General features: G+C 38.7%; 1 protein-coding gene across 4 annotated transcripts in view; it reads left to right on the top strand.

Annotated features, from left to right (window-relative positions):
• The first annotated feature begins 3074 nt into the window (after positions 1-3074).
• Positions 3075-12585, top strand: part of CBLB (Cbl proto-oncogene B) — a 217787-nt gene continuing 208276 nt past the window's right edge. For all 4 annotated transcript variants that reach the window (XM_030801589.1, XM_030801590.1, XM_030801591.1 and 1 more), the window contains exons 1-2: positions 3075-3199; positions 4516-4697. In XM_030801589.1, coding sequence (XP_030657449.1) covers positions 4530-4697 — 168 coding nt within the window. In that variant the 5' untranslated portion in view covers positions 3075-3199; positions 4516-4529. The remainder of the gene's footprint in view (positions 3200-4515; positions 4698-12585) is intronic.

Below are 12585 nucleotides of genomic sequence, written 5' to 3' on the forward strand. Positions count from 1 at the left end.
CCAGCCTATTGGTACATATATTAATGTCAAACAGTAATGCTCAAATTACACGGGTTCACAGCTGTCTCTACATAATTTCTTAAGTATTCTTGCCACAAAGTCTCCCCCTCTTTTCTGGGAGACCTGGGGGAAGGGTCTCACATGTCCTTATGACCAGTTTGCTCACATTACTCACTTACTAGCCACCCTCGTGCTTACAAGATCCTTCATGTAGGAGCTCCACCATTCTGTCTCATGTCAGTATCTTCCAGTAGAACACTGCTGTCCCATAACAAGGCCATATAGATGTTCTTTCTAGGTTACAATTTCCCACACTGCTAACTGATGCTGCATTCACTTTAAACTGCACCCTACTGGGGATTGACTTTTCTATAGAAATGAGGTGACTATTTATCTAGCCAACTCTGTCAGCTTGAAGTACTACTGCTTATGTCCTGAGTATCATAAAGTCTCTTATGGAAACATTTCTTTGTGTTCTTATTTATAGTCCTGAAGCACGCATCTTTCATTGTGCTTTATCTCTTGTATCTCTATTGGAGGCACCCGGGGCATGAAGTTTTATCCCAGCAGTTATTTATTCCCTGTGCACATTTACTTTTTCTAGTAATTGGCAGGGAGGACTTCTACTGCCCCATCAGTTTATCAGACAAAACCAAACTCTGAATCTGAGTTTGAGCTCAACTGGGAACCCTGCTACACCAGAACTTAACTTGGATTCCAGATTGCTTGATAAAATAGCTAGCTGACGATAAGCTATAATTTCTTGACTACACACACACACACACGCGTACATATGTACATACAGCAGTTCCTCTCATCTGCAGGATATGCCCAAACCCACAGTGCACGCTTGAAATCTCAGAAAATACTGAACTCTATATATACTATGAGTATTCCAATACATACATACCTATGATAAATTTAATTTATGAAGTAGTCACAGTAAGAGATTAATAACAATAACTATTAATAAAATAATAACAATATGCTGTAATAAAAGTTACATAAATGCGGTATCTTTCTCTGTCTCAAAATATCTTCTTGTACTATACTCACCTATTTTCAAACCCTGGTTGTCCACAGGTAACTAGAAACAAGGAAAGTGAGATGGCAAATAAGTGGTGAGGGATGCTAGCATATCTCACATACATATATTTCAAAATATGTCAAACCATATACCTCAAAACCTGTAATTTATATCAACATGATATGCTTGATACCATAGGCAATGCCATTTTCTCATTAAGTCATCTCTTTCAGTTGCAAAACACCATATAAAAGGAATGGCACATGCTATAACATGTATTTTGGTATTTTACATTTATCCAGATATGAATATAAGTAATATACTTAGTTATAATGTTCCCTTAAGCCACTGTTTTGCTACATGCTTCTACACATTAATTCTTTTAAAATTTATTTTAAAGGTAACACAGTTTTTTTCTTCTACAGTCTCCCCTTAGTAAATGTAGCTGCTACGACTATGAGTAAAAGAGATATGGATGGGTGGAGGAGATATGGAGAGGCCAGCACTTTTGTAGCTAAATGAATGTGAAAACAAGGAACTACTCTTTAATTACTGGCACAGAAATAATGACAAGGAAACAAAATTACTTCCTGAATCACACTTTATCACCTGACTGGTTGCAAAGGCACATTTTTTTTCTGTTTTCGTCAAATTAAAATCTTAACCATGTAAATTCAAGGCTGTAAAGGACAACTGAGGATCCTTCATAGTAATAATTACAGTATTAAAATTCTTATTTGCTAGAAAGTGATTAGAACCATTGAGAAACATTTTATCAGGTTACGTGGTTAGAGAAAGATTTGAAAAAACAAAATCAAAAACAAAAAATCCAATGTAAAATATCAGAACATCTGAGATGTCCAAGCTGAAAAGTGTAACAAACGCTATCAACTGTAGTGGAAAGAAAGTTCCAAAGTGTGAAGTCCAGAGCAATTGTTGGTAGCATGAGTGGTGGGATTGAAGTAAACTGAAATAAATGGAAGGCATTTGTTTAACCTATGATCTTGCTGAAAGACAAGTCCCAGCACAGTAGCTTTCTCCTTTAAAAACTAGCCAGATGTCGGCCTTTTTAAGAGCACAAAGAATGGAGCCCCAGAAAAAGGTAACAATGCTGATAGAGAATGGCAGCGACAGTAAGGTTGTCTTTAAATGGATAGAAATCTGTGTAAAGGTGACTCCGACAAAACACAATAGCCGTCTCCTCCTCAGTCATTTAGGCAGAAACTTGCACTAAGTAAAAAGGTGCAAGGTATTTATCAGCAATTCCAATTATCTGGTACTTTTATTGCTCTGGCATGATTAGCAGAGACTGGCCAGCCTTGTCAACTATTTGCTTTTTTCATCAGCGTGATGTTTGGTCTGCAATCCGTCTAAAACTAACAGCAAAAGAGAAACTCAGAAACTTAGGAAGTTTTAGTTGGCAGTCAGGTGTCACCCCTAGCCTACTCTGTGAGATTTATTCTGCATTTTAGAAGCTCGGTGGCTGTTGCTCTTTTTTGATAGCCAACAAGAAGCAACGTCATAGACCTGTTTGGCTGCTGTCCTGGGTAGAAGGGTTTGGCAGCCCTAGGGAGATGAATTTCTCCAGCGTTGGGCCCGCCCAGAGCGGAGAAGCAACACCCTTCCAGCCACTACTCTGTTGCTATGAAACAAAAGACTAGGAAGGTAAGCGAAGCAGGAAGTCCCGCCTTTCAGCCCCAGATGGCTTTGGCTCCCGGTCCCGACGTTTACGCCCACCTGCCACCCCTCATTGGTTAGCTCCTTCGTGCCTTGCATCCCTTCGTCCATTTCCTTTCCCGTTTCCACTTTCGTTCCCGGGCGAGTCTAGGCCCCTCATTTCTCTCCGAGTCCAATTCCTTTCTGACGTGCTGCGAGCGGGCCTTCCTCTGGGGCCATTGTGTACTGTGGAGGACGTGGACGGGGCGGCAGCGCGAGGAGGACGGGCGCCTCCCGCCCATTGGCTGCACCCGCTGTCGGGCAGTGCGCGGGTGCGCGGCACTGGCCCAGCGGCGCGCGGCCCCGCCTCCGCCCCGCCCCGCCCTGGGTCCTGTGTTGGCCACAGGGGTGGGGTGTCCAGCGAGCCGTCTCCTCCTCCTGCTAGTGCTGCTGCGGCGTCCCGCGGCCTCCCCGAGTCGGGCGGGAGGGGAGAGCGGGTGTGGATTTGTCTTGACGGTAATTGTTGCGTCTCCACGTCTTGGAGGCCTGCGCGCTGGGTTGCTCCTTCTTCGGGAGCGAGCTGTTTCAGCGATCTCACTCCCCGCCGGGGCTCCCCACACACACTGGGCTGCGTGCGTGTGGAGTGGGACCCGCGCACACGCGTGTCTGTGGACAGCTACGGCGCCCAAAGGCAAGGAGGGAAGGGGTCGCCGGGGAGGCTCTACACTTCTTGCCGGCTCGGGGGCCCGGGGGTAGCCAGGCGCGGGCCAAGGAGGAAGAGGGGACAACCTGGCTCTCAGCTGCCGTTGCCGCCGCCGTCCAGTTTGAAGTGGGGCATTTAAAGACCAGAACCCGCAGGCCGGGGAGGAGGGAGAGGGAATCCAGGCAGACGGCGGTGAGGATTGCAGCCGGCGGCCGGGAGGCGCGTCCACCCAGGCGCCGAGCACAGTGTCCCTCCCGCGCCCGAGACGGACGGGGCTGCGGGCACGGGAGGGACACTTTGTCCCCTCCCAGTCCACCTTCCTCCCGCAGCTCAGACCCGAGGGGCCGGGAAGGGGCCTGAGCAGGGAAGGGACACAGGCGTCCTGAAACAAAGCTTTGGGTGAGAGCAGAGGCGAGGAGCAAGAGAAGTGAACTCCTCCTTTTCGTGGCCGCTCTTGTCAGTTTTCTCTCCGTCTCTTTTCAAATGGGCTATTTGTGTGTTATTTCATTTGGTTCTTGGGAATAACGACTCACCGCGTTGATTTAAAGAAAGGTGTTCGTGTGTCCGTGCTTAGTGGTTTTAGTGTGGGACATGTCCTGCGCCTTTGTTGACAACAGAGCTGTCCCTTAGGTGTGTGTAGAATAATTTTTATGTTTATATAACTTGGAGAAATCTAACAGTGAAAGTGAAGTTTCTGCGTAAGGCTCCCAAAATGTATGATAGGAGCTTCAGTTGCTCTAGTATTTTGAATTGGAATTACGGCAGGAAGGGAAGAACATTCTGTTTTTATCTAGGTGGAGGAAACCCGTTTAAGTTTTTTTTTTTTTTTTTTTTTTTTTTATGAGTTGGGTATTAGTTCAGCCTTAGCTACTTGAAACGTGAGCAGGATGCATCTTTAACTCTTAGTATTGTAAAAGCAAATCTAGGATCATTGCTCCTAAAACTACTGTTTGTAAAGATTGAGAGTGTAAATTCACAAGCTTATTGATAAAGATGAATCTGGAACTTTTGGTTTTCTCTCATTGGTGGAGGAAGATGCAGTGGGTACAAGTTAGTCTCTTTAGTTTTCTGGTGGGTAAATATTTTCAAAACCAACTAACTTTTCTTTTTTTAAATCTGCCTTTTAAAGAACTAAAATTCCAGATGGCAAACTCAATGAATGGCAGAAACCCTGGTGGTCGAGGAGGAAATCCCCGAAAAGGTCGAATTTTGGGTATTATTGATGCTATTCAGGATGCAGTTGGACCCCCTAAGCAAGCTGCCGCAGATCGCAGGACGGTGGAGAAGACTTGGAAGCTCATGGACAAAGTGGTAAGTTCTGACGTTGCCTGTGCGAAACACTATTCACTTTGTCTGTGGTTTCTCCAGATTTATTTATACTGTTAATTAATACCAACCATTGTTATGGCAACAATCTTTTGATTTCAATTCATCATTTTTCTTACTTCAACTCTGTGTTTTTTGAAAAGTTGGATTCAAAGACTTTTTTTTTTAAACCTTTTATCCTTTCTACTCTTTAAGGTTCAGAGTTCCTCTCCATGACTCAGTATGCAAAGTTTTACTATTAGCTGCATTTTGTTAGTGTATGGCCATAGAATGCTTGGAAATGTTTGTTCTGTCTTCTGTGAGGTTGTGTTACTCTTAGATAACAAAAGAGTACAAGCAGGTTATTTAAGTCTTTGAGCACTCATGACAATCATCTGGTATGATACTGAAAATATTTACTGGGGAAAGAAACAGATTAGTTATTAAGTGAAGAAGCAGTATTTGAGGGAGTTTCCATTTTCATCTTTGAGAATTCATCTTCATTAAGAAACTTTTTTTGTTGTTAATGGGAGAGTTAACAGTTTCTTTCATCTACTATTCCATTTTGAAACGGGAAACCTTTCGATGGCACATTGTTTATTGTGAAAGGAAAATTTATGTTGGGGGTGGCGAGGCTGAGAGTATCAGAAACCTCTGTGGTTTCTGCATGTTGCTTTCAGACAAACTATAATTTCACAAGAAGAAATCAAGATGGGTGTCAGTATCCAGAGAAGTCAATCTGAATACCTTACAGAGATTTACTCAGCAACTGTAGCTGTCAGTATCCTACTTTACTAAGTATGATTATAAAATAAATTTAAGATGTAGCTTGCTGCTTTGCAAAAATTAATAATTCTTTTTTTTGAAGCAGTAACACTGTCCTGGATTTATTAGTAAATGTTTGTAACACGTTATGACTTTATTTCGTAGATATCTGGAACTAATTATAAGTTTAGTTGATGCAAGACTCAGTATCTTTATAACTGAAGAAATGGAGGTTTTAAAAAAAAATTTGTAGGGATGTGCCAGAGCATCCATGAAATCATGTGGTAACATTCATCTTTGCTTTGATTTGCTCCTGTCTGTAAATATTGGCTACAAAAGCCACTATCAGTAGTAGTAGCAATATACGAATGTGACAAGATTTCCATTATTTTCATTTATTCTGATGGAAAGGACACACAGATGAATGACTGGCCTGTCATTCTACAGGCAATGGTGCCAAATGCAGAGCCAGAATATTTTTGCCAGATAAATAGCCTTAGTTTTGGGCTTCAGTGTGACCTATTTAAGCTTCTGCCAATTTATTCAAATTGTTATATTAAAGTGCTCCAGACAGAACGACGTCATAGTGTCAGAATATTGCAACTTGCTGCTTGGGGTTCAGTTTTGATTTTAGCATTGGATACTTTAGAATAAGGACTATTCAATTGGAAAAATAGCATATATTTGTCAAGCACAATGCTGCCTATCTTGTCTTTGCTAAAGAGTGTGCATTTGAAGGTCACTCTCACTGCCTAAATCATTAGTTGGGGTAAGAGAAGGAATTCAAGGTTTTTCTCTAACTTACCTGCTACATAAGTGGACAGCAAATAGTTCAAATTCTATAAAGGGACTGTTCTTTTTCCCCCACCCTCCACCTTGGAGTGGTCAGTATTTGTACATTTGTGAGTGTTAGGACATCAAATCAAAAAGATTTATATAAGGAAGTGGTGAGCTATAGTTACTATAAAATTATTTTTGAAACATTAAAAATGATGTACACAATTTTGGTCTGTAACTGGTTGTTAACATAAGTTTTATTCACTTTTAATTATTTCACCATGAGTTATGGTAAAATAAATGGTTATTTGATCGTTAAACATCTGCTATTGTTTATTTTATTAACCCTTCTGTGGGTTTAGGTTTAGTTTCTCCAATTGAGAAACTTGACTCAACAAGGAAATCTATTATCAAAAGTCTCTACTTAGTGGGATGTGGGTGCGGGTGTTGGCAAATGTACATTGCCTGTTTATCTTCATTATTTGTCGAAGATGAAAATGGTTGTGTTCATTTGTGAATGTACCCAGGGGCTTTGTGGAGAGAAATCACATAAATTATTATGAAATAATTCAGTATGTTTATTTTTACTCTTAAGATACAGTAAATAGAAAGGCGTTGGTAATTACTAATTGGCAGTATATAAGTGTGTAGTACAGAAACATCCCCCTCTTTTGTTTATCTTTTCTTATTTGTTAGTGGTGAAGGAAGTGGCTCATAATACCAACATTGTCCTGATGATTACATCAGGAACTTTATTATTAGTTCTGAAGTTAATCCCTTGACACATTACCTTTTTAAAAAAATACTGCAATAGCATGAATTTAGTTTGTAAATAACAGAAAATAGCAATTTTCAAGTCTAATTGGTAGGTATGTAAAAGGCAGAGTTAAGTGTATAGCTAATATTTTTTTCTTATGAAGCCTCTTTGTAAGGGTAGATCTTGGAAGTATAAATATGAACACAAGCTTCAATTTCAGTGTGTTTCAGCTACTAATAAAGTAAAATAACTATTTTTACAGGGAATAATGAAGCAGTCTTGGGTTGTAGGGGAAATATCTAGTGAGTATGTAGTTTTACCATTTCTTGGCCTCTAGAATTTAAAATGGTCAATTGAAATTGTTTCCAATTAATGTTCTGTTTTCAGAGGGCAGGCTTTTGCTCTAAGGTCACTGAGAATGGGAGAGTGTAATTGCTCAGTTGTGTTCCTTATAAGATGTAGAATGTTTTGTAACAGAAAATCAGTAGCACAGAGTTAGCATAGTCCATGTTTTGAGGAAAAGAATAGTAGATAGTAGCATATCCCAAAACATCCCATTTAAACAGATTTTCTGGCCTTAGTTCTATGTGTCAGTGTAATTTGATAGCTGACCCAAAAGCACATCAGTGGATGCTTATTTGATACAGTGATAGAAGTATTAATCATGAATACATATCTAGGCTCAAGTGCACCCAGAATGAAGTGTGGAGTCTGTTCTGAAGCTACTCAAGAGACAAGGTTTCTTAAACACTTAATAAACATTTTTTGAGGGCCTACTGTGTTTCCACTGAGTGCTTGTTACTGGGGATATGAAGCTAGACAAGACATAATCCCGCCTTTGACCTGTCAAGGAACTCGGAGAGCAGTATCAGAGCCAAACACATAAATGGATAATTGCCATGTAGTATGGAAAGGGCTGTATTACAAACCCAAAGTACAGTGGGAACAGAGTAGAGAACATCCTCCTTGTTTTTCTGGCCAGTGTTCAGACAGTTTTCTGTCTGGATTCTGCTGGCCATTGCCTTTTAGGAACAGCATTATTGTGCTCTTGTTGGAAATGCTGAGGTGAGAGTAAGGAAATGATTACTAATTAGTATGGTTGGAATGATAATTTATTAATGTGAGGTTCCTGAGCATGGTTTTCACAAGAATCTTAGCCAGGTGATGGAAAATAGAAGAAACAATTTTCCATCTAATAGATACTAAATGTAATGAGCATACATGGATGCTCGGAAAATTAGAAAATAATTAATTGATGCTAAAGAGCAAAGCACGCTGAGTACCTGCCTCAAATTTTTGTCTTGCTGTCCTTGTCATTTATTTTAAATTACATTACTGAAAGAATTTAAAAAGCATTTAGGAAGTGATGATGCCCAGTAGGCTTTTCCTGCCTTTTGCCTTCAGTCTATTTAGTACATTTTTCAAGCTTGAAATATAATTCATACTCCTTTTAATTTAATTGTGATCATAATATATTTTAAAGTTTGTCAATCAAGGATGCTTGCATTATATATAAATATTTTAAAGAATACAAGTAAACTTTCTTTTCTAAGCTGAGTTCCTCATATCTCTGAAAGATATTCCATGTGGAGTAAAACAGGTTTTAGATGCCTATTGTTTGTGTTTACTGATTTTGAGACTCTTAGCTTCCTAGAGCCTTAAAACAAGGGATATCATTCATTTGAATTATACTTCTTGACATATTTCCTTTTCCTCACTGAAGTTGTTCCACCTTAGCAGAATCATGAGTCGCAGTAGACTTGGTTAGGGGATAACAACAAATTGTCTGGACAGTTTTGTTTAGTACTCAGTTCAGTTTTGAATTTGTGTTGTGATAAATGAAGTGATCCCAAAGTTTGGTACATGACTTCTAAGAAAAGCTATTGATAAAGTAAAGGATTTAAAGGAATCCTACGAAGACTTACCTTGGTTTATCCCTGTGATATAAGGCATTCATATAATGTAGGCCTTAATCAGTTAGTAATCTTTTAACTAGTACAAAATTTTTAGCATTCAGATTTTGAATCTATTTCTTTCTTCTTTTTAAAAGGTGCTTTATGTGCTGTCTGTTGATTTCATCATTAATTTATCAAATCTCAACTATGGAAAGACAGACATTTCCAAATAGCTATGCCATAGAGTAAAATGTAGTAAGTGCTTTAAGGTAGTATAAATAAAGTGCCGAGACATAGTATGTGGCAGAGGTGAACCGTTGCTTGCTAAGGGTGAAAAGTTGGTGTAGAGTGAGGCATGGAGGAGGTACTGTCCGGCTCATGGGTTGGATTCCAGTGTGATGGAGGACATTTCGGTTGAAGGAATGATAGATTGTTGAGTAAGAGAGGGGAAGTTAGGGGAAGATGATAGTGGTTTTAATTGCTTTTGTCAAATAATTTTGTCTTAATTTATTTGGTAGAAAACCATTGAAGGCTCTTAATCAGGGAGGGAAAATATCAGGGCTGTGCTTTGATAGAATTCTTACTTGACTCTGTAAAGCTTGGATTAAGAGAAAAAACTGAAAGCAAGAGTAATGATCAAGAGGAATTAAAACAGTCTGGGCAAGAAATAATGAAATGCTGGCCTAGATAATTGGAAGTAGGTATAGCAAGTGTTAGTTCAGATGTGGGAGGCATTTTGGAGGTAAAATCTACAGGTCTTGGTGGCCCCTTAAAGTTAGAGGATGAAAGAAGGTGCAGTGAAAGTGACTCTTGAGGTTTTCAGCCTAGTTGACTCTGAAGGCAGTGATGCACTTAATGAAGCAAGGAACATAAGAAGGAAAAGAGGAAGTGTGGGGGTTAGTTTTTGGCCATGCTAAGTTCACCATGCCAGAGTGAATTTCATTTAAAGTCAGAAAATTAAGTGTACAGTTCAAGAGAGAAGTAGAAACAAGAGACACATATTTGGTAGATATTCTTATAGAGATAGCATTTCATGCTATAGAACTGCCAGAGATTTCAGAGGAAGAGTAGAGGGAGCAATTCAGAGAAAAAGTCAGATAATTGAATTTTGGGGAGTTTGAGGGGTGTAATTAAATACCAGAAAAGGAAAGAGAATCCCTACGTAGATTAATGATGAGAAAGGTAGAATTAAACCATTATGATTTCCTAGGTAGAAACAGCTTTAAGAAGATAAAATCTGAAGTTCTGATAAAACTAAGTTCAAATTCAAGTGGAGAAAACCAAACGGGGTGAAAAGTTAAGAAGTCATTGAATTGTATGGTTAGAGGCCATTACTGACCTTTGTAGAGCAGTTTAACTTATGTGATGGGGCGAGATTAAAATGAGTATGTGGATTATTTAAAAATTGTTCTAGAACTGTAACAACAATGAAAAGGAAGGGAGTTATGTTAGCTTGAGGATTTGAACATCATTGAAATAACTGTGTGTGGGTGTGTATGTATGTATGTATGTGTGCACGCACCATAGGAGAGGTTCAAAGACTGGTGGGAAAAAAAAAGATTGATGGGAAAGGATGTAGTTAGGGAATGGCCTAAGATGCAAGGGAAAAAGAAATAGTTGAAGCAGTAGCATTCTAGATTAAACTGTGGGAGGGAAAGACTAGGAACAAGTAGAAGGGTTAATTAATCTTGGCAGATAAATGTAACTTCTACTTACGCAGGAGGAAAGCAAGGGGGAATATACAGAGAAGTTTTGAGGGAATTTGTAAATTTTATATTGGGTTGTCAGGAAGTGATTTAAGGCATAATATTTATAATGTTTAAACCATGTTTTTAATTTTGTATCATGAAATATGCAATATATATATTTTAACTAGTCTTCTAGCAATTAAGTGGGTAAATAGGTAAAAAATTAAAATGAAAATCAATTCTCATCTTTAATATTAAGTTCATCTTATTATACACTTGCTGTGACTTAAAGGATGCCACAGTGCTATTTTTATCCACTCTGCTTGGGCGTGTATTAATAATATTATTACCTTTTAACTAAGGTTTCTTGTTTTTTGTTTTTAAGTATTTGTAGGTTGCTAATTTTTTCTAGTAATGAAAGACACATTTTGAAAATAGCCAACAAATTTTATAGGTTTTTAACATAGTTACATTTAGATAATTGTTGAGCTTATATTATCTTACAGTATCAATGAAAAAAGTATTTAATAGTTATAGTATTCTACCTGCTAAAAGATTTAAAAAAATATTAAAGCCCTACATCTTTTCCTAAGAGCCTCTTGGGTTTTAAGAAACCAGAGGATTCCATGTCAGCTGACAGGAACGCTGACCTGGGCTTAGCCTTATTTCTTGCTTTTCTGCACAGAACATTCCAGGCTTTTTAAGGGTTTTAGGCAGCATGAGTAACTTTATGAGCTAAAAGAACTTCTAAAAATCGTGATCCTCAACAAACTGTTCAGTGCCCTTGGTCTAATTTTCATACCTTTGCAAAATCTGCAGGGATTTTGCCTTGTGATGGAATGTAAAATATGGAAGGGAGAAGAAATATTAAGAAGGAGATGGGGCTAACTCTGTTCTGGACACAGTGCATAGCACCTTACATTTCCTCTTGTAAGAATTATAATATCCTAAGAGGTTTCCCGAAGAAGAACCCTGCCCAAGGTTGTAAAGCTAGTAAATGTTAGGGACAGATCCTAGGTTTGCTTGATTCTAATGTCTGTGTTCACAGTATGAAGAGTCAAGCACACTGCTCCATGGAATAATATGATGCTTCCTTTTTCCAAAGGAAGTAAATCAAAAAGGCATTTCCCCTCCTCCACTCCCATATTTGATATTATAAAATTCTTCTCCAAATTTTGTACTCATTTTTAGGCAGCTTTATTCAATATAGTTATGGATATCCTATTTGTAATATAATTTTCCTGAGAGGTTCTTCCTTACTTTGTTTGCTTCCTTCTCCTCTTCCTCCTTTCTGCCATCAAATATTTATTGCACATCTACTATATGCAAAGTTCTATATTAGGTGATAGAGAGAGACCATTGAGAAAGACTGTTCTTCACCTTTAAGGAAGTTCCATTCTCATTTGGAAGAAAGAGAGTGAGCAGAATACACAATTGATATTTTAATTACAACTAGTCAGTTCTTTAACGGTGCTTCTTAATGTCAATCTTCTGAAGACATCTTCATGGAAAACCATAAAGGTCTTGGTGATTTTCTCTAAATTCAGCTGTGCTGGACTCATGATCAATTTTATATGCCAACTTTGTTTTGCCCAATTAATGTTCTATTAAAAAAGTGTATTTTTTATACTTTTTTACACTTTACATTTTTATACTTAGTAAAATACATTTTTATAATTTTTATATTTAGTAATTATTTGCTGCATTAAAATGGAAAGAACCCAAAGAACTCTTCGGTACCTGTTACTATAAAGATGTATATATATACTTTTAGGTAACTGTAATAAGAAACCTCTTCTAACATTTATAGGAGGAGGACAGGGCTTTCTTTTTTTTTTTTTTTTTTGAGACGGAGTCTCACTCTGTTGCCCAGGTTGGAGTGCAGTGGCGCGATCTCGGCTCACTGCAAGCTCCGTCTCCTGGGTTCACACCATTCTTCTGCCTCAGCCTCCCAAGTACCTGGGATTACAGGCACCCGCCACCACACCCTGATAATTTTGTTTTTGTATTTT

The sequence above is a fragment of the Nomascus leucogenys genome, chromosome 21 (genome assembly GCF_006542625.1).
Source record: "Nomascus leucogenys isolate Asia chromosome 21, Asia_NLE_v1, whole genome shotgun sequence".
NCBI classification, from domain to species: domain Eukaryota; kingdom Metazoa; phylum Chordata; class Mammalia; order Primates; family Hylobatidae; genus Nomascus; species Nomascus leucogenys.